The sequence below is a fragment of the Myotis myotis genome, unplaced genomic scaffold (genome assembly GCF_014108235.1).
Source record: "Myotis myotis isolate mMyoMyo1 unplaced genomic scaffold, mMyoMyo1.p scaffold_m19_p_11, whole genome shotgun sequence".
NCBI classification, from domain to species: domain Eukaryota; kingdom Metazoa; phylum Chordata; class Mammalia; order Chiroptera; family Vespertilionidae; genus Myotis; species Myotis myotis.
In genome coordinates, this window is record NW_023416315.1 from 24,002,771 (window position 1) to 24,024,714 (window position 21,944).

The 21,944-nt window shown below is 37.9% G+C and overlaps 1 protein-coding gene across 8 annotated transcripts; it reads left to right on the forward strand.

Moving 5' to 3' along the window:
• The first annotated feature begins 905 nt into the window (after positions 1-905).
• TRA2A (transformer 2 alpha homolog) lies at positions 906-20,922 on the forward strand. Of its 8 annotated transcripts, none has more exons than XM_036327892.1 (10): positions 906-1,123; positions 6,592-6,674; positions 10,432-10,510; positions 11,025-11,158; positions 13,047-13,212; positions 15,061-15,249; positions 18,152-18,267; positions 19,346-19,477; positions 19,816-19,883; positions 20,042-20,922. In XM_036327892.1, exons 4-10 carry the CDS (start codon positions 11,052-11,054, stop codon positions 20,050-20,052), a joined length of 789 nt encoding a protein of 262 aa, XP_036183785.1. In that variant the 5' UTR covers positions 906-1,123; positions 6,592-6,674; positions 10,432-10,510; positions 11,025-11,051; the 3' UTR covers positions 20,053-20,922. The 8 variants fall into 8 exon arrangements, with proteins under 8 accessions (XP_036183785.1, XP_036183784.1, XP_036183778.1 ...); XM_036327890.1 differs by having other exon boundaries at positions 907-1,123; positions 10,432-10,743; XM_036327891.1 differs by lacking the exon at positions 6,592-6,674.
• Positions 20,923-21,944: the final 1,022 nt, after the last annotated feature.

The window sequence follows — 21,944 nt, forward strand, 5'->3', positions numbered from 1 at the left end:
AGCTCAGTCACAAGAAATTATTACCATGATTGGGAATCAAGCACATAAATTTGGGAGATCTTGGTTATGAAGCTGTAAGGAAATATTTAAAACAAAATTTAGTAGGGGCCCTGGCCAGGTAGCTTGTTTGGTTGAAACTTCGACCCAATGTACCAAGGTTGTGGGTTCCATCACCTTTCAAAGCACATACATGAAGCAACCAATGAATGCATAAGTGGGTGGAACAACAAGTCAGTGTTTCTCTCTCTCTCTCTCTCTCTCTCTCTCTCTCTCTCTCTCTCTCTCTCTCAATATAAACACCTGGAACCACACAGTTAAATCAGGCTTTTGTTCTTTTTTGAGGAAAGAGATTTAAATAGATTATCAACAAAAAGACTTTTTAATTTAAGATTGGATTTTTAAAAATACAATCTGAAGGATAGATATGAGTAAATGGCTCATTTTTAGTAGTGCTTGTCCTAGTAAACTTTTAAAAGTCATTTGACGGTAGTTGTAAGCTATTAGGTAGTTATTGGAAGGAATTCTGCTATCCATTAATCTTTTCTTCGATTGTTTAGTACAATGCACAAATGTTGAAGAAAGGTAATAGTGCTGAAAACACCCCAAAATAAAAGCCTATTAACTAATTATACACGCTCCCAGTTTGTTCTGTGCCATCAGAATCCGCTTGGAAAACATGTAAAAGTGCTACGGCCAGTAAAAGCTCACCCGATGCCTGAAAACCTTCAAAAGGACGGACGCATTAGAACGGGTTCTGAAGTTTGGAGGTCGGGTCAGGGAACCAGGTTCCAACGCGCCCGGATTCGGCCTCCGCTGGGCCCGCGGGCAAGGGAGCCGTGCTGGGGGCGGGGCGTCGTGACGTCACAGCGTGACCCGCCCCCTTACGCTGCGCACTGGGGCGGCCAGAAGGTTTCCGGCGGCGCCGGCGCCATCTTGTAGGGACCTGCGACCGAGTGGGAGTGGAGTGGGGCGGCCGTTGTCGCCGACTCTTCCCTTCTCCCCACGCTCCGGTCAGCGGGTTAGTTAGGTCTCCGGTCCTCAAGGCGAAACTTGTCTCTTACTTAGTTCTGGGGAGCGCCTGGCCGACATGAGTGATGTAGAGGAGAACAACTTCGAGGGCAGAGTGAGTACAAAGCCGCGGGAGCCGTCTTCGGCGACGGCCCGATGCTCGGGGTTTCACCGGGGAGACGCGGTCGCGGGGAGTTTTGCGGGAGTCCGCGCGCGGGGCGCAGCCTCGGGAGCCGGCGTGGTTGCTTCCTCACCTTCCAAGATGGCTTCTGGGTTCCACTCGTGCCCCAAACACCACGGGCAGCCCCGTGCCCCTTTTTTGGGGGAGACCGACTGAGACTCGGACAACCGGGTCCGCTGTGCCCCGGCAGCGCGCCCTCCCTTCTCGCCACCCTCCGAGGTGCGGGTCCCCGTGGCGGTGGGGCGGGCGGAGCCGGCGGGGCGGTCCCGGCCGGCCGGACAGTGTGGTAGGTGCTTCCCGCGGTGGCCTCTCTGGCGACCCCGAGCATCGCCGAGGGTCTCGGGGTCGAACGTGCGCGGGGCTGCCGTCCGGGCGGGGCCCCCGCGCTGGGGCCTGTGTCTCCTTGGCTCTCTGTTGCAGTGGGCGGCCGCGGCTCTGCTGGGACCGGCGGCGCTGCGTCTCTAAAGGCGAAAGCCTTGAGGTGGAAGGTGGGACGAGCCCCAGGAAGTGGTTAGTCAACGACCGCAACGACCCTTAAGCGTCCTTAAGGCGAGAGCCGTGCGGGGAGAGCTACGCCGGGAGCCCCCTTCCCCCTCAATGCCCCTTCTACTCGCCTCGCCTCGCCTCGCCTTCCGAAATGAGTGTGGAAATGCTGTAACGCCTTATTTATTTTTATTTTTTCTGATTCCTTGATGTTGGGCTGTTGTTTTTCCCCCCCTTCGTTATATCTCAGCTTCTAATGCTTTCTCTTCCTGTGACCTTTCATCTAAAAATTGACCACTCCTTTTGCAGGTTTTTACGGTAAAACAAACAAAAAAGTGTGTGTGTGTGGGGGGGGGGTGTCTTGTGTCCTAATCTTACATAACTGAAGGGATTTCATGGCTCGGTGTTTTTAAAATAGCGAGTCAGTGCATACTGTCCTCCATCAGCAAAGAGGGCGCGAAGCTTCTCCTGGGTCGATGAGTATAAACGTCGCGGAGAGATGTTATTCTAAGCTTAAGTGTACTAGCACGTTTGTCGGGGCTTGCGTTGTGTTTCCGAAGTTGCCCTCGAGGTGGAAATTGGTGGGAGCGAGTGAGTGTGAAACCCTGAAAAACACAACCCCCCGGGCAACATGCTTCCTCTGTTGTGTTGGTATCGCGGTCACTCGGAGAAACGCGTGAAAACACTGCAGGTGTGTGCTGGCCGATTGAAGTTTGTCTTTTAGAAGCTCATACTACAAACACCTGGAACCGGACAGTTACATCAGGCTTTTGTTCTTTTTAAGGAAGGAGACTTAAGTAGATTATAAACAAAAAGACTTTTTAATTCCTATAAGATTGGATGTTTAAAAATCTGATCTGGAGGATCGATATCAATGAGTGAAGTGCTCATTTTTTAGGATGGGGTATTGGCTTGTCCCAGCAAACTTTAAAAGTCATTTGGTGGTAGTTGTAAGCTATTAATTAGGTAGTTATTGGAAAGAATTCTATCCATTAATCTTTTCTTTGATTATTTGGTACCAAAAAAATTCTTTTAATGTTCGTTTTGATTTGGTTTGTGGGGAAGAGGACTTGCTATTTGGGATCTTGTTTCCCTTAAGTTCTTAGTTTAACATAGTTGTCGCCTTTCCCACCTTATACATGTAATATATGTAAGATTCCCACCCAATTTTAATCTAAAATGTATGTAGGCATTAATTTGTTTTGATAGAAAAAGAGTGTTTACACTTGTGTGGTGTTTGTGGTCATAGGAAATACTTTTTCATGATACCCAAGTATTTTAGTATGCGTGAACTCTGAATAAGTCCATGCTCATGTGTTACTTTTTTTAAAAAAACGTAGTTTGAGGTCATTGTTTTATTTGTAATTGGTTAAGGAATTAGAAGAATGCCAGAAGCTTTTCTGAGGATTTACATTTTCTTAAAGCAATTCACTCGTGCTTTTGGTTTTTAAAGTACAATGATTATCTGCTAACCACAACCAGCAGTTTTTATAGAATACAATTGTTTTCTTGTCTTTGTATCTAATTTTACAAAGGCTCAAAAAAGGATTTCAAGATGTTTAAGTAATTGTTATATTTCAAACTTTTTTTACTAAAATAAGTTAGAGAAAACTGATAGGTCAGTATTTAGATTTCATTTGCTTTATCTACAGAATAAACAGCACATATTTACCCCCATCTTACTGAGAAGATACTTAAAATTCGAGGGCAACTTTCTAGAGAGTTCAGAACACATTTTAGTTGTAAGACACCACTGAACTCGGACCAGCCAGAACACATTTTAAAAAACAGGGCTAATACTAAGGGTTTGTATTTTGATAGAATTTTAGAATCTATACCCACTCCCCCAAAAATGTTGACATACTTTGTCATTTACTTCTCATTTAAGGGCTGCAGTACTCTGATCATTTTAGAAATTAAAAAATGAGGCCCAGTCCGGACACTGTTTTTCAGTGGTTGACCATTGCTATGAACCAGGAGTCCACCATTCAGTTCCAGGTGTAGGCACATGCCCGGGTTGCAGGCTCCATCCCCAGTAGGAGAGCTTGCAGGAGGCAACCTATCAATGATTCTCATCATTGATGTTTCTTACTCCCTCTCCCCTTCTCTCTGAAATCCAATAAAGATATATTTTTAAAATAAAATACTGAAACCCAGAAGACCATGCAGCCAGGAATCTGAGATGTACAAATCCCAGTTATTTGCTCATACAGCACTATGTTGTTTACTTTTTTTTTTTAAGAGTGCATGTACTTCAGGGCCTCTGAGCCATTAGTGGATTTTGCTAAACACAGTTATAGCTTAATTTTCCATTATGGATTAACGTCTCTTTCATTTTAAAGTACTGGAGTAAAAGAACTTTAGGAAAGAAAATATAATTGACTCAATTTAGTTATGAGTAACCCTAAGACATAGCTAACCAAAATTCCCTTCTGCCTGAGGTGAAACTGTTGAGAATCTGCTGCTGCCTTTTTACTATAAAAACATGTTTACAATAAAAACAGATGTTGGGGAGGGGGGGCTTGAAGTCTTATTTGGGATGACTGACAGCTCAAATCTGGGTGGAGTACATAAGCAAGTGCTGTGTGATAGAATTAATAAGGAATTCAGAAACTGGTGCCGAGCAGCTCTGAGAGCTCTACCTACTATATGGAACTTACCTTGGATCTTGTGGTAAGGGAAATGAATATTGATGGTATAGATGTGACAGTGAGTGAATAGATTGCTGGAATAGTGACAGATGATAGATTGACTAAATATATGCAGTCAGATAATGGAGGGTTTGGAATTTTAAATTTATGAATTTGGATTTAATCCAATATGCAGTGAGAGCCATCTATGGATTATTAATTCTGGGAGTGGCATAATGAAAGAGATTTTAGCAAAGAACAAAGAGACTGGTACAGGAAGAGCAGCAGGGCACAGTTTAAATATTTTAGGCCTGGCTGGAGTTGCCCAGTGGTTGAGCATGGACCTATGAACCAGGAGGTCACCTTTCAATTCCTGGTCAGGGCACTCGAAGGAGACATTCAAAGGCAGCCCATCAATGATTCTTTCTCATCATTGATGTTTCTCTCTCTCTCCCCCTCCTTTCCTCTCTGAAATCAATTTTTAAAAATGTATTTTAAAAAATATATTTCAGGAAGGAAATTATGAAAAATTTGGTCTAAACAGGACATCAGTGGGATGTTAAGAATGAGACATTTTTAAGGGCTCCAAGAGAATAGTGGTGCTCATAAAATAGGTTCTTTAAAAACAATTTGCTTGAGACATGTATATATCACGTTAACAGAAGTATTTTAAGTGAAAATGTCTTTTGGAGCTGGGAGTTGGCACTTGAGCTATGACTTTGTGGGTCTTAAAAAGAATGAGTTGTGTGTTTCACACGGCTTCAACTAAAAGTGGGATTTCCATCTCAAGAAATCTTAGTGTCCTTTAGAGAAATTAAGGCGAATGGAAATTAAGCTTTTCTTATTTCACTTATTTTTATTCTTCTCTTCCCCTAGATTTTTTTAATGAAACTTAGAAAAATATTGAGTCCAATTATATTCTCATACAATGGCCCCGATGTTTTTAATAGAGGTTAATGATTATTGTGTGGAAGCCCATCTTATAATTCCACAATTGTCTATGCTTTAAAGTACATTTAAAGAGGAAAAATAATACTTATTCCTGCCCCCCTTTTTAGAGCTTACTCTTATTTTCTTAAGAGACTCCTAGGGTTCCATACACACACACACACACACACACACACACACACATATGTGTGTGTGATTGACTAAATAATACAAATGAAGAGCAAAACACAAGTTCATCTGTACCAATTTGGGAATTAAAATTTGTTGATATTTTGTTGAACAGCAGAAATAGGGGAAGATTTATTTCTTATCTGAAACCTGATTTGCAATAATAGGAGCAGTGACTACATCATTCAAAAGCCAGCTTGGTGACTGGCTCCTTTTTAAAATAAAAAACAAACAACAAAAAACCTAAAACTCGGTTTTTTACTTTTCTGTTGATGAGAGTTTAAAATAATGTAAATAAAATTGATTTCCTATTTTATAGATAAAATGTCCGCACTTTAGCTTTCAGTTCAGCTTTTTCAGAAATTTAATTTCCTCTCTCATCACATCAACCTATTAGAAAAGGATAAAGCCTCCTTTCTTATAGTAGGGGTTGTATTAAACTTGATACAGTCTTATTTGTCTTGGGTTTTCTTCCTAAAATTAAGTACTATTGTTATCCGGTTTTTTATATTATTATTATTAATTGATTTGAGAGAGCGGGGTGAGAAAAACAGAGACATCAATTTGTTGTTCCACTTATTTATGCATATATTGGCTGATTCTTGTATGTGCCCTGACTGGGGATTGAACCTATTGGGACAGCACTATAACCAACTGAGCTACCCGACAGGGATCATCTAATTTTGATGCTCAGATTTTTACATTTGAGATTTCTTTCACTGAAGGGTACTAATTTGCTCAATACAAGTAGAAGGTAGCATTTTTAAAAGGAACAATGCAACTAATTGTAGCCACAGAGCATAACTGTAATTTTACAGATTTGTCATAGATGCTGCTTAATATTTGTACCATTTCTGAAAGAGAATTAGTTCAGTTTTGGGACCTGAACTAATATTAAGAGATTTAAATATTTACGAATGAGCTCCATTAAAAATACAAATAAACTTATGGACTTGATTTTGTAAATGAACTAGTTATTTACCTAGGATATAACAAGTGTGAAATAGCCATGAATAATTAGCATAATAATTTCGTAGAACTTGCCAGACAGTGTGAAAACTCTTTGTAATATCAGTGGGTGCTTAGATATCAAATAACTAACCATGGAACCTTTGTAAAAGGTATATGTTTACATGCTGAATTAATACTGATAATGTTCCTATGTCATAACAGATTTAGCAAGACAAGTGGAGGTGAGAAAATGGCAAAGGTCAAATTGGAAAAAGAATCAGTAAACCCTGTGAAAGAAAGTTGAGGTGAATAATGAAAGGAAATGTGGTTTTTTCTTCCCTCCTCTAAGTTACTGCCATGTATAGTTGTGTGTAGTCCTTATTGTCTCATAATTTTCACGAAAGATGTGACTAGGCCTGACCCATCTGAAGTAGAAGGAAAAGTTTATTTTTCCTTGAAACTAAGGCCCTAGTCTTATTCAAATTCATAAGTACTTCATGACATTAGAAAATGAGAACATAAGTAGAGAGTACTATGACAGGTTCTTATTTTAGTAGTTTGTTTTTAGTTGCTGTTTACTGGCTTTATTATACCTAAACCTTTTTAGTTCTTATAAAGTTGTTTTCTATGCCTTTGAAATTGTCACTTAGTACACTAGCTTTTTGGATTTAATTGATGATGGCATATAAGCTGGCAGGTTTATGAGCCACATTTAAAATATCTGTGAGTCTTTGCAGATACAAAGACCACTCTAACCTCATTCAGAATACATCATATAGGTATAACCTTAAAGATAGGGAAATCATTTAAAAGTAGCTAATGTTGTGAGAATTTAGGGGTTTTTGTTTGTTTTTTTAAGGAATTGCTCTAATAGTTGTTAGGGACTTTTATAAGCCTAGGAGTCTGTAAAAGAAGCAGCCTATCATACTCGAGAAAGGAGACAGAACTGCTATTTCTGTAGACTGAAATGAAAGAATTGAGTGAAAGCAGGTTTTCATAATGTCCTAAAGAGTGAGGTTCTTGGTGCAGTACAATATAAGTTATTTGGGTAATTTAAGCACCCCCTCCCTTGGACATACAATTTACCTAAATGCACTAGTGTATTTCTATGGAAATAGATACCCAACTTCATAAAACAGTGGTGAAATATATTTTGAGAAAGTTTATTTTAAAAGTTTACATTCTAGTCATATAGATTTGAATTGTGTAAACTTGCCACTATTACTTGGCATAGAGTTTGCCTTGCCATAGCAGTAGTATGGGTTACAGTGTAGCATTTATATTGGATTATGTGTTTAAGTATTAAGCATGTATTGGTGTAAATTTTTTCACCTATAATATGATACTAGCTTTATTAAAAAGCACTGCAGTTATTGCTTGCTGTGGAAATTGTGTTCTGCAATGTGTGCATATATTGAATAACCCATTTTCCTGATTAAAATAGTAGTATGTGGTTGTTGCAGTTATTTTCAATATGTAAAATACAACTGTATTTTAACACAGAAAAGAAAGATGGCTCCTAGATGGCTTTATTGAATACTCGTAACTTCCTTAATATTTATGGTTAGCTTCTTCCTTTTGGGGGCGATGGGGGAGGAGGCTATGTCCAGCTACCAGCAGAGGTACCTTGATAGTAAACAAGTTAAAAGAACAAACACGTTATTTGAGCAGGTTGTGCGGTGAGAACTTTTTGCTTGGCTTTTGATTTATAGTGGTTATGATGGAATGGAAGCCTATTTAAGACTTACATTAAAATTTGTGATATGATTTGGTTGCAGGTCAAAGGTAAAAAAGGAAATGTAGCATTTGTCCGTAAAGGGCTCATTGTAGCCTGGTTTCTAATGTACAGTTCAGTGAAAACGACATTTATTTGGCACTAACATTGGAGAAATAAGTTGCTTAAAAATGGTAAATATTAATAATGACCATTTTTCTGTGTGTGAAGACTATTAACAACTAGTTCTTAGGACAGGCCTTTTTTAGTATAAAAATTTTGAAGAATTAAAGGTATATTTTATTTTAATTTTTTTCTCTATATAGTTTATATTTTTTGTGTGTTTTTTTTCCTTATAATTTATTTTTTAGGTTAAGTGTACTGAACCTAACCTTTATTTTTTTAAAGTCTCGAGTTTATACATTGTTTTGGGAGAGTAAACCAATAGTGACAGCCTTGAAACTAGGAGTTAAGGGGAGTTAAGAGGACTGTTTCTTAACCTTGAATGATTCTATGAAAAAATGTATGCAGATTTAGGTTAGGTTCCCTGCTAAAACAAAATTGAAGGATAGGCAACAAAGGAAGTTAGATATTTGTAACACTGGATAATAAAAAGCAAGTCTTCTTTAAAAATATGCTAATGTCTTTTGAGAAGATACTGTCATATCTTAATACTTTGTTAGCAAATAAAAGGAAAATTGCATTTTTCTCAATGAGCTGTGCCAGCACTGGGATTTAAAATTTAAGATGTTACTGATTACCTTATTTACATTAGTTTCTAAGAAGTGGTAATTTTCATTACCACTGAATAATTTTCAACCATTAGTCATGCTGATGAGAGAACATTTGAAAATGAAATATACACATATATTTGTGCCTTAACATTTTTATCCTTTACTAGAAAGCTTCACATAAACATTTAAGAATAAATTTGGTGTTTTAATATATAGGATTTTTATTTCTGTCCTAGTAAAATGGAAAGTTTTCTGGTGTCACAGAGCACAAAGCCTTCTGATATGTATTATAACAAGGGCTGTGCTGATGTTCATAGGCACTGTTCCATCTACTACTATTCTACAGTAGTATAAATGAATGTTATACCAGAGGATTTGTTTTATAGACAGGAAAGCAAAAAGAGAGGGGAAGATATTCTTAAATCAGCGTAGTTAGTGAGCCAGTCTGTGAGACTGCAATTACAAGCAAATTATTTGTGTCCCCCACCCCTTTTTAAAGTACTGAATATGCTGCTTTTACAGTTTCAGAGAATCAAACGGCCTGAATTGCTGTTCCTGCTCCAGGCTTCTGTCCAGAAATTTAGAGAGTATGTGAGATATTGTGTAGATAGCTAAATATATTCAGTTTTGTTTTCATCTGAAAAAATAAATGTGCATAGCAGCATTAGTACAGTTTTTGACATTAAGTTAAATGTAAAGGAAAAGTTGTAAGCAGGTTGCATGGTAGGAAGTCTTTTAGTTTGAAATTGTTTGATTTGGAAAGTAGTTGTTTTTAATTTCAACTTTTTCAGAAGCCAGTTTTCTGGTATAGGATATAGTCACTGAAGGGGGAGTATAAATAATGCATAACTGCATAAAATCTGCAAAAACTATGAACAAAAGGAGGTGGGATAAAAAATAAAGACCATGTTATAATTTTGTGATAAATTCTTGTGCTATATGATACTTAATGGGTAATACAGAGTTTTTAAATGCCACAGGTGCAAATATACATATATTAGGAATTTACAAGCGGGGGGGGGGGGCGGAATTTTAAAATTTCATGCTTTCCCCCTTTTTCAGAATGCTTGTCAGAACTTATCTTCCTGGTTAAGTCGGAGTAAGCAAAGATAGGTCAAACAAAATCCGGAGGTGTTAGTAATTGTACTAATTTTTTTCTACTCCTTTGAACCTTAGCATGTGTCCTGCAGTGTTTGAGTTTAGATAGGTGTGTGCAAATATTTCAGGGTAGGATGCTTTGCATGGCTTAGTGAAAGCTTATTCTTCAGGTTATAAATTAGTGAAAATGTAGGTGGGGGATTATAGTTCATGTTAGATTTATGCTCGAATTAAGTATTCATATTAAAATTGTTCACATTTTAGGAACTAGGATGAAACATGAAAGGGGAGGAGGGTGAAGAGTATGGTAAAAACATTTAGAAAAATTCAGAATTCCCTAATTTTTAGAAACTAGACTTTTGAGCAGTTTTAAAGATTATAAAATTGTTTTTTAAATAAACTAGTTATTTGCACTTTACCTGCTGGCTTTCCATTTGGTAGATAACATTCTGAACTCCAGCAGAGTTTTATAATCCCCACGTGCTTAAATATACTAAATGTTCTTTTTCCATTAAGGTTAATGTTCGTGAAGAAATTGAAGAGTTTTTTCCAAGAATGTGGAAGATAAATCAAGATAAAAGAAGGCTAATGAAAAGTATTAAAGATCAGAAAATTAAAATTGAATGGGGGAAAAAATTGAACAGAAGATTGGTCAGATAGAAGCACTTGAATATTTTTTTAAGGCTATTTTGAATTGTTTGAATTGGGGAAGAATACACGAAGTATGAAAAATGAAAAACTCAATGAAGAATGAAGAGAAGTAGAAAGCAAGAGTGAAGTAGAATTAAAAGAATCTGGAAGAATGAATGGGTCCTAGGTTAAGTAAATGTATGGTTTATGTTCCAGTGTCTGTATGATCAAGTTGTAGATGAATTTGCATGATTACTTAGTTAATAGAGAATTGGTGATCTGGTTCAAGTAGGGAATTATTGAGGACAGTTAGCAGTATTAACAATGGGTTATTAATGAGTTGAAATTTTTTCTGGAGGGTGTTGCCTAACCATTTGTTTTTTCAGGAGCAATCAATATAAATAATTACGGTACTTTAAATGTTAGGTGTTAGGCATCTACTTGACCAGTGCCATTTGTAATACTGTCTTCTTTGTTAGGAGTCTCGCTCTCAGTCAAAATCTCCAATGGGAACTCCTGCTCGTGTAAAATCGGAGAGCAGGTCAGGATCTCGTAGTCCGTCAAGGGTTTCCAAACATTCTGAATCCCATTCTCGATCAAGATCAAAATCCAGGTATGTGTGTTTAAAATAATACTTAAAATGCTTTTTTAGGGTTTTTCAGGGCAAAGTAGTGTTTGTTTTTTCTAAAATCCCTTATTTATACCCCATTTTATATAGACATTTTATCAATGATTCAAAAATTATGAAGTAGTTTTTTCAAACTGCTTAGTAATGGAGTTTAGAAATGAATAATACATTCTAGATACAGACTTAGATAAGGTAGAATTATCTCAACTCAATCTATCAGATACTAGCTAGCTATTACAACAAATTAAATGTCAGTTGATTGAAAAGTGCTTGACATTTGAGCATTAGTTTTCTTATTTTATTTCAGTAATACTTGCACAACAAAATAATTGTCTTGGCATGTAATTTAGTACAGAGAAAGTTGATGTAAGTATGTTGGGCTGGTTATCAAAATGATTTGAGAAGCTTTTTCAAGATTCACATTCCATCTACATTCTTTATCTGAAGATTCTGACTGAAGTCCAGGGTGGAATTCTGGTCAGATGTAGTGGCAGGGAGCTGGAGGGGAGGGAGAGAAATCCCTGGGTGATTAAGAGTCCCTATCACTTACCTCCTCAACAAAGTAGGAAACAAACTAGGGAATCAGCAGTGGAAAGATGGGTGAGAAGCTCTTGAAAGCTTAAAGAAATGAAGACCATTAGATTAGAATTGCCTTTAGGTTAATTTAGTAGATGATAGATTGCAGGGGCTAAAGAAAGATTGGAAAGGAAATGATACTTAACAGTAAAGGAAGAATATAGTACTATATTAAAGAGGTAATAAGTGATTCAACAAAAGATTTTATTGTGGTGTTAGTAGTTTGTTTTGTCTCTTTTGTGGTAAAATACACATAACAACCATAACCATTTTAAAATGTACACTAGCTGGTTTGGCTCAGTGGATAGAGCATTGGCCTTCGGACTGAAAGGTCCTGGGTTCCATTCCAGTCAAGGGCACATGCCCGGGTTGCAAGCTCGATCACCGGTAGGGGGTGTGCAGGAGGCTGCTGATCAATGATTCTCTCTCATCATTGATGTTTCTCTCCCTCTTCCTTCCTCTCTGAAATCAATAAAAATATCCTTAAAAAAATAAAAATGTACAGCTCAGTGATGTTATATACATTTCATATTGTTATGCAGCCATCACCACCATCCATCCCCATAACTCTTTTTATCTGTTGTAAAATGGAAACTGTACCCCTTAAACCATGAGTTCCCATTCTCTCCTCCTATCCCCTGGCAATGACTATTTTACTTTCTGTCTTCATAGATTTTGACTACCAAATGCTTCATATAGATGGAGTTATACAGTATTTGTTTTCTTGTGAGTGACTTGTTTCATTTAGCATAATGCCCTCATATTTCATCTGTGTTGAATATTGCAGAATTTCCTTCCTAGTGGTAGTTGGGCTTTTTGTTGTTTTTTGTTGTTTTTGTTTTTAAATATATTTTTTATTGACTTTTTACAGAGAGGAAGGGAGAGGGATAGAGAGTTTGAAACATCGATGAGAGAGAAACATCTACCAGCCGCCTCCTGCACACCTCCCATTGGGGATGTGCCCGCAACCAAGGTACATGCCCTTGACCAGAATTGAACCCGGGACCCTTCAGTCCGCAGGCTGACGCTCTGTCCACTGAGCCACACCGGTTTGGCTTTGTTTGTTTTTATTTTGTTTTTAAAAGAAAGCAGAACTTAAAAATGCTTATAAGGTAAGGTGAAAAGAGAATGGAGAAAGGATAGACTGAGAACAAGGAGGAGATTGTAATGATTAAGAGAACAAGAGGAAGACTACCCTTTCTTCAGTAAGGAGCTGAGAATAAACAGGGATATATATATATAGGTCCTTGGCATTAGCCATTTGTTTAAGTATTACCTGCATTTATTTCTCTCCAAGGTCGAGGTCAAGGAGGCATTCTCATAGACGTTACAGCCGATCCAGGTCCCATTCTCACTCTCATAGGAGACGATCTCGAAGTAGGTCATATACACCAGAATACCGGCGTCGAAGGAGCCGAAGTCATTCTCCAATGTCTAACCGGAGAAGACATACAGGCAGCAGGGTATGTGGTTTATAAAAGTTAATGAACTTATTTTATCTTTAATATGTGTGTAGTCATAGCATAATATCTTGCTTTATGAGAGTGAGACCATGGTTTAAAAAGTAGTACTCAAGTCTGCCAGTGTTGCACAGTGGTTGAGTATCAACCCATGAACCAAGAGGTCACTGGTTCAATTCCCAGTCTGGGCACATGCCAGCTTGGTTACTCAGTCCCCAGTAGGGGGCATGCAGGAGGCCATGTTTCTCATTGATGTTTCTATTTCACCATCCCTCTACCTCTTCTCTAAAGAAAACCAATAAAAACGTATTTAAAAAAAAAAAAAAAAAAAAGCAGTACTTAAGAAGCATCCTTGAGGGTATGGATATTTAATGTACATTTAAGTATATTTTCTTTCCTTGACTCTTGAGTAGTTTTAAAGAGATGAAATTTGGAGAGAAATGGTATGTTCCAAAACTAAAATGGAAAGCATAATCTGAGTTGAGAATAATGAAATTAAAAGTTTTACGGCAGTTAGTGGGTAGACAGCAAATAAATACCAAAAACTATAGAAATAGCCAGCACTCATAATATGAGCACTGTGCAGAATTCTTTTTTTCTTTTTTAATATATTTTATTGATTTTTTACAGAGAGAAAGGGAGAGAGATAGAGAGTTAGAAACATCGATCAGCCGCCTCCTGCACATCTCCTACTGGGGATGTGCCCGCAACCCAGGTACATGCCCTTGACCGGAATCAAACCTGGGACCCTTTAGTCCACAGACCGACGCTCTATCCACTGAGCCAAACCGGTTTCGGCTGTGCAGAATTCTTTAATACAGTTAATATTCTTAACATCTGAGGCAAGTTGCCATGTTATGGATAACTTGAGTCTTGAATATGTGACAATGGAGCTTTGTTTTTGGCTAACTGGCAGAGTACAGATTTCAACCAAACTCTTGACTAGTATTCCTGTGCTTAACTACTATGCTGTGCTTCTCCCATGTGATACTGCAGACTGCCATGTGCATCTACTAAGGAATGAAATTGGGCAGTGGGGAGTCTAATCAGCAATTGCAGATAAAGTCAGATTGAGTACTCATCTATAGGGATGTAAAACATTTGAATAAACTAGAAATATGGCATTAAACTAAGGATGAATTCTTAGTATGCATTCTGAAAATTGCTGGGCTACAGAGTGGAGTTTCTGTTTTTACAACCTGAAGTTTATTCCACAGAAGGCAGGAGTGTTGCCCTAACCCAGCCGTGGGCAAACTACGGCCCACGGGCTGAAATGAATAAAACTAAAAAAAAAAAAAACACCGTACCCTTTTATGTAACGATGTTTACTTTGAATTTATATTAGTTCACACAAACACTCCATCCATGCTTTTGTTCCGGCCCTCCAGTCCAGTTTAAGAACCCATTGTGGTCCCTGAGTCAAAAAGTTTGCCCACCCTTGCCCTAACCAGTTTGGCTCAGTGGATAGAGCGTCGCCCTGTGGACTGAAGGGTCCCGGGTTCGATTCTGGTCAAGGGCATGTACCTTGGTTGCGGGCACATACCCAGTAGGGAGTGTGCAGGAGGCAGCTGATTGATGTTTCTCTCTCATCGATGCTCCTGGCTCTCTATCCTTCTCCCTTCCTCTCTGTAAAAAATCAATAAAATATATTTAAAAAAAAAAAGAAGAAGAAGAAGGCAGGAGTGTTATTGTGAACTGTAGGATATAACTCATTGGTTTATTTTCCTCTTAAATTATTTTCAAGTCACTTGAAACAGTATAGTCTTTGGGTAAGGTGTTCTAAGCATAGTATTTCTGTTTTAATATTTATTTTAATTTGGAGCTTTAAAATTAAACATCTTTATTCAACAGGCAAATCCAGATCCCAACACTTGTCTTGGAGTGTTTGGCCTCAGTTTGTATACAACAGAGAGAGATCTTCGTGAAGTATTTTCTCGATATGGACCATTGAGTGGTGTCAATGTGGTTTATGATCAGCGAACTGGACGATCAAGAGGATTTGCTTTTGTCTATTTTGAGAGAATAGATGACTCAAAGGAGGTAATTTTGTTTTTATAATTGTCCTTTTGAACATTTTCTGATATACATGATTATAATATTGAGTTGCTATTAAAAGTTGATTAATCGACTCCCAGTTCCATAAACGTGGCAAGTTTCACTTCTGGTATAGTATATCCTTATTGAAATCCAGCCTTGTAAAGTGAGATGTATGTTTGAGTTAATGGAAAAATGTGAAGTGTTTCTTTTTAATAAGCCTTATTCATGTTCAAAGCAGGTGATTCAGTTGACCTTTTAAAATTATGATGTTTAGGTTTAATCTGTTTAATTTTGTGCCTAGCTCCCCATGTATAGATACACAGCTTTGTTTTTCTATTCTCTAAATATTCATGTTACTCTGTTGTATAATCTATATATATAAAAGCCTAAGTGACCTGTCAACTGGTGGACCAGTCGCTATGACGCGCATTAACCACCAGGGGGCAGACACTCAATGCAGGAGCTGCCCCCTGGTAGTAAGTGCACTCCTACAGTTGGAACATCACTCAGCTGACCAGGATGTGTCGGAGCTGGATGAGCAGGAGTGCCTCCTCCCCAACCGCCTGCCACTTCACGCTCTACTACATTCTTCGGGGGATGTTGGATGCGGGTTTCAGCCCGATCAAAGCAGGCTACGCTGAGGAACCCCACCGGTGCATGAATCTGTTGACCGGGCCTCTAGTTGAAAAACAATACACGAAAAGAATTAGTATTTTTTTAAAATGTTTTTATTGATTTCAGAGAGAGGAAAGGAGAGGGAGAGAGGGGTAGAAACATCAATGATGAGAGAGAATCATTGATCTGGCTGCCTCCTGCACACCCCCTATTGGGGATGGAGCCCACAACCTGGGCATGTGCCCGGACCAAGAATGGAACCATGACCTCCTGGTTCATAGATACATCGGTCAGACTAAAAGAGTTATTAGTACCTTTTATTTTTTGTTTGGTGCCATTCTTAATTCGCCTAACAGGATGATTTGAAATAGTACTATTCTAATGTAATATGTATTGGATTATAAAGGAAGCCAGTAGGCTTGCTTTCTCTATACTAAAAGTTAATAGTGACTTGAGTTAGAAAACTCCATTTTAAGGAATTAGAAGCTCATTGTTAAGGTTTTTTCAAACCTTAACAAATGACAAGTATTAGCATTTCTTCTCTTTTTTTTATATATATAAATTTTATTGATTTTTTACAGAGAGGAAGGGAGAGAGATAGAGAGTTAGAAACATCGATGAGAGAGAAACATCGATCAGCTGTCTCCTGCACATCTCCTACTGGGGATGTGCCCACAACCCAGGTACATGCCCCTGACCGGAATCGAACCTGGGACCTTTCAGTCCGCAAGCCAACGCTCTATCCACTGAGCCAAACCGGTTTCGGCAGCATTTCTTCTTTGTACCATTTTACATGTGACAGTCAGTAGTTAGTTGGATATATAGATTATTGCTCTATATATCAACAGTGCTTAATTACAACATAATCATAATACATGTTAGCATATCTCTTAAAAATAGTAGAGGCTATTGGCATCTAGTGGATAGAGGCCGGGGATGATATTAAGCACCCTACAGTGCACAGGATAGCCACCCACAGCATAGAACTAACAGTCCCAAAGTATTGATGGTGGTGTGCTTATAAAAGTCATAACAAAATAATGCTTCAGGTTGTAAGTCCTTTAAATAACAGGCATTCTAATTGTTTTGTCAGTATGTTTTACTGTTACATATAGCAGTCCCCCCTTATCCGTCCACGGGGGATGTTCCAAGACCCCATGGATGCCTAAAACCTCAGACAGGACCAAACTTTTCACTTCAAAGCAGCACTTTTTACAGCTTTCCTTAGGCATATTTGAATTGCCAGCATTGCTGTCTTATGCTTTGGGGCATTATTCAGTAAAATAAGGGTTACTTGAACACAAGCACTGATATTATGACAGTTGATTTGACAACTCAGACAGCCAGTAAGTGCCTAATGGGGGTGGGGGGGGTAGAGTAGGTTATATAATGTGGACATGCTGGACAGGGATAGTTCACATCCCGAGAGGGACATGCACAACTTTAAAACTTAAGAATTATTTCGGCAATTTTCCATTTTAATATTTTCGTCCCGAGTTTGACTGTGGATAACTGAAACTGCAGATGGAGGCGGGGGGGACTACTTAGCTTATTTCTGTTCTCAAGGGATAAAGGTGTACATTTAGAAATTTCAAGATACCTGACCTGAAGTAAATGTTGAAGAGTGTGAACAATTAAAACTTTTTAAAATATGAAACTTGTTTGTACTCTTGATTCTTCTCCCCCCACCCCCACCCCCAGGTTTATTCCTGGGCAATATAAAATGAAAATGGCAACTTTAGTTAGTTCCAAAGAACTTCATGCGAATTTGTTAAAATAATAGAATTATTATTGTATTTATTGGTATTAGTGTTGAAGGTCAAAAGGAATACAAACGCAGGTATAAGACAGGAGCACTTACTGAGAGGTAGAGGTTCCTTTCTATTTGTGGTTCACTACACTAGATGGCAGTGTGTTCTTAAGGAACAGCTTGACTAGTTTAAACTTGTCACTTGAATTGTAGTTTCTGCTTTGAGTTGCCCAGCCTGCAATTAGTCACTGCATCCCCAGAGTTATGCAAGCTTCCCTGAGTTGTGTAGTTCCTTCTCTCTAGCTGCCCCAGTCTTTCAGCGCAGGCCTGCAAGTGTCCATGTGTACATTAGAAAACTCAATGCCATTGACATGCATATATTAGAGATTCATATGTAAAATCATATCCCCTGTTGTTTGAAAAAAGTGTTTAGAGAATTTTAATTTTTGAAATTTCAAATGGAAAGTGTTAACTTTATTACAGTTTTGATAGTCTCTCCTTGGTGAATTATGCATGACTGACTGTGCCTTTTCTTTAAAGGCTATGGAAAGGGCAAATGGAATGGAGCTAGATGGCAGAAGAATTCGTGTGGACTATTCTATCACCAAGAGAGCACACACACCTACACCAGGCATCTACATGGGCAGACCAACTCAGTAAGATTTCAAGTTTCCTAAGATAAACTATTTTAGCCAGAAGTCTACCAGATGTATCTACAAAATTTTGATAAGTCAAACGATAAAATTTTCCCTATAATTGAAATGGAAATTTATTTAATTTGTATATATTCTTTGGATCATTTTTTATATATACAGTTGACCCTTGAACAATGAAGGGGTTGGGTGCACCAAATCCTGTGCAGTCAAAAATCCACATCAAACTTTGAGCTCTCCGAAAACTTAGTTTTCCCTTAGTATTTACCAGGGATTGGTTCTAGGACCCCTATGGATACTAAAATCCATGATACTCAAGTGCCTTTCGTAAAATGCCATGGATCAGTGCAGGTACTTATTGGGGGGGGGGGGGGGATCTGTATAAGTAGGCTGGTGCAGTTCAAAGGTGTACTGCGTGTGTGTGTGTGGGTGCGCACAGGAGGATAAATTAAAATTATTGAAGTGCATTTCTGGCCCTTGGTATTCTACAGATAGAAAAAGTGTTAGATATTAGAAAAATATCATACATTCTTAAAGTATTCCCTTTCTCCTCTTCTTCTTTTTTTTTTAATTGTTTTTTTTTAGAGAGATGGAGGAGGAGAGAGAAACATTGATTGGTTGCCTCCAGAATGTCTCCCACCACGAGATCGAGCAGTAACCTGGCATGTACCCTGACTGGGAATCAAACTAGTGAGCTCTTGGTTCACGGGTCAACACTCAACCACTGAGCCACACTGACTGGGCACTTCTTAGTGTTTTGGTATTGTTTTCCAGCATAGTTCATTTCACCTTGTTGAAAAGATCCTGGTGATTTGGGCAGGGCATTAATAGAAGAGCAGTTTATAGTTTGGAGAGTTGTGTGTAATCTTTCCTGGTTATTTATGTAATGAATAAGAAGCCAAGGCAAGAATACCATGGGCGGCAGCCAACTAAGACATAGAGGTAATTGGCATGAAAGGGTTATTCTTTGCCTTTTCTCACCTCCTTCCTCTATTTTATTTTACTTAAGTACCATTTTGTATTAAGTGATACTGGAAAATAATCGTTCACATTGATATCAAATGTTTACATTTTTTTGTAGTAGTGGTGGTGGTGGTGGTGGAGGCGGAGGCGGTGGTGGAGGCGGAGGAGGTGGCAGACGTCGAGATTCTTACTATGAAAGAGGATATGAGCGTGGTTATGACAGATATGAAGACTACGATTACCGATACAGGTAATATTTAACTTGTAGTTTCTAAATTAGATGATAGTTGTATTATTTGGTGCTTTTGATTTATGTTTGATATATATTAAGAAAAATATTGGAAAGATTTTATATGATCCTTAAGAAAGTAGGAAAGAATTATTTTTTCAAAACTGAATGCATACATAAATTACCTGTGTTTGCTAGTATTTTGTCGTGTCATATACTTACTGTTTTGGTATCATTGGCACACAGAGAACTTAATAGTTATCATCTTGGGTCCATTATTATTTTGAGTGATGGGAATTTTTATTTTCATTTGCCTCGGTGGATCATGTGTATGCTAAGTAATCTTTTGTTTCCTACAGAAGAAGATCACCTTCTCCTTACTATAGCCGATACAGATCACGATCAAGATCTCGTTCCTACAGCCCAAGTAAGTCCTCTGTGCTTCTACAGCATTAAGAAATAAAGCTTCTACAGCTTTGTTTCTAATTAATGGTTAGTTTTAGAAAATTAGGGTATATGGTGACTGTTACTATATACAAGTCAAACTATAATTGTCATTTTAACTTTTTTTTCTCTCTCTTCCAGGACGCTATTGATGAAGAGAATGATTACATTTGAGGATATCTTTTTCTTTTTCTCTTTTGTTGTTTAATTCTGGATTTCCCTGAGCTTCTAATCCTTCCTACTTAAAAGGAATCCGAAAAAAAATCTTCTGTTTATTTAGCGTCTACACTTTGTCAATTGCATTGGTGTTTTCCACCCCTTTTATTATACTCTTAAAGTTCTAATTGTCATTTTGAGTAGTTAAACATCTTGAGTAAAAAAAAAAAAGGAACCCCCAGTGTTATGCTTTGGGTTTGTTTGTTGTTTTGTTTTTGCTTTTACAGAAAATTAACTTCTGGCTAATCAAAAAAGGAAAGAAATGATCTTTTTAAAGCTTCTTTTTTGTTAGATACTATATTAGAAATCTACATTTGTGACAAACTCCTTTTTTAACTTTCTTTTGGAGAAGATAGTAACACATAAAGTAGTTCAGTCATGTCAGGTTTGTCTGGGGTGTCACGGAGCAGTCAAATAGTTGAGTGTAGAAAGTTTGAAGCTATAAAACAGTCGTTTCTTTTGAAAAAATGAAAATTTATAACCTTAAAAAGGGCATTTTTCTTAGAGATGGAAAGCTTGTGGGCTCCTATAAAACATGTTCTATTTAAACTACATCTGTTAAGACTTACAAACTTTATAGTGTGATTTTTTTTTGTGTGTTGTACTTATTGAAGTTTAAGTATTCTCTTAATCAGTGAAGGACAACCCTTACTATTATTTATTACTTAGAGCAATTGTATACTTTGCTGTTAGAAATCTTGGTATGGGACAATAGTTAAGCAGGCTCTTGTATAGTTTAGAGCCCTTAGAGGATATGTCTGGGGAAGAGTAGTCTCCTTTCAAATAAAAGTTAATTTCTTTGAAAATGGGACTGTCTCTTTATTGTGTTACAAAGGGAAAATATAACTGGATTGATTTGGGAGCCAGTCCTTTCTTTTCCTAACATTTTTGCTTATATCTAAATGAAATACTTGTCTCTTATTCAGTCTTTAAAAACCTTTGTTTTACTCTCCCATTTTTGTTGGCCATATTGTAAATATTGAGAGTATTTAGTATCAAGCACCATGCTGAAGGAAAGATAACATGGTTCATGTCTTCACAAAGTCCACATTCTAATAGGAAACACACTGAAATGACTGTACTATAATGTAAGAGAAGGGTGTTTTAGCAAAGAGGTATCTATCTGATGTGTCAGGTGATCTTTATGAAAAGGTTTAGAAGATGGACATCTGTAATACTGTCAACAATAAAAAACATATTTTTTTAGTATAGGAGCATGAGCTCCTTTGTTCCTCCCCCAAAGCAGATATAAAATTAGATTATTATGATCTGTATAATAGATTGATGGGATCTATGGGATTGAAGCACCTCAGATATCTTAATTAAAAAACTACAAAATGTTTGTCATAGTTTTTCTTTCCAATATAGGCTATTCAAAGAACAAAGCAATTTCTTGTTGGTCCCTGGCTGAAGGGTTTTTGTTCTTTAAGCCAGGTTATTAAAAGTATATCAACAGCCGAACCGGTTTGGCTCAGTGGATAGAGCGTTGGCCTGCGGACTCAATGGTCCCGGGTTCGATTCCAGTCAGGGGCATGTACCTTGGTTGCGGGCACGTCCCCACTGGGGGGCGTGCAGGAGGCAGCTGATCGATCTCATCGATGTTTCTGACTTTCTATCCCTCTCCCTTCTTCTCTGTAAAAAATCAATAAAATATATTTTTTAAAAAAAAGTATATCAACAAAAAGTGATAACATTAGCAACAGTCTGGAAGCAAAGAGCCATGTGAAGAGACTGTAAACATAATTAAACGTGTGTGTGTGTGTGTGTGTGTGTGTGTGTGTGTGTGTGTGTGTGTTACATGTATGTTGATGGTGAAAAAGCAGGGAAG

Coding starts and splice junctions, on each gene's coding strand:
- TRA2A (XM_036327885.1), top strand. CDS start 1,088: ATGAGTGATGTAGAGGAGAACAACTTCGAGGGCAGA. Junction 11,159..13,046: donor CGATCAAGATCAAAATCCAG/GTATGTGTGTTT, acceptor TTTCTCTCCAAG/GTCGAGGTCAAGGAGGCATT. Junction 15,250..18,151: donor GAATAGATGACTCAAAGGAG/GTAATTTTGTTT, acceptor TTTTCTTTAAAG/GCTATGGAAAGGGCAAATGG.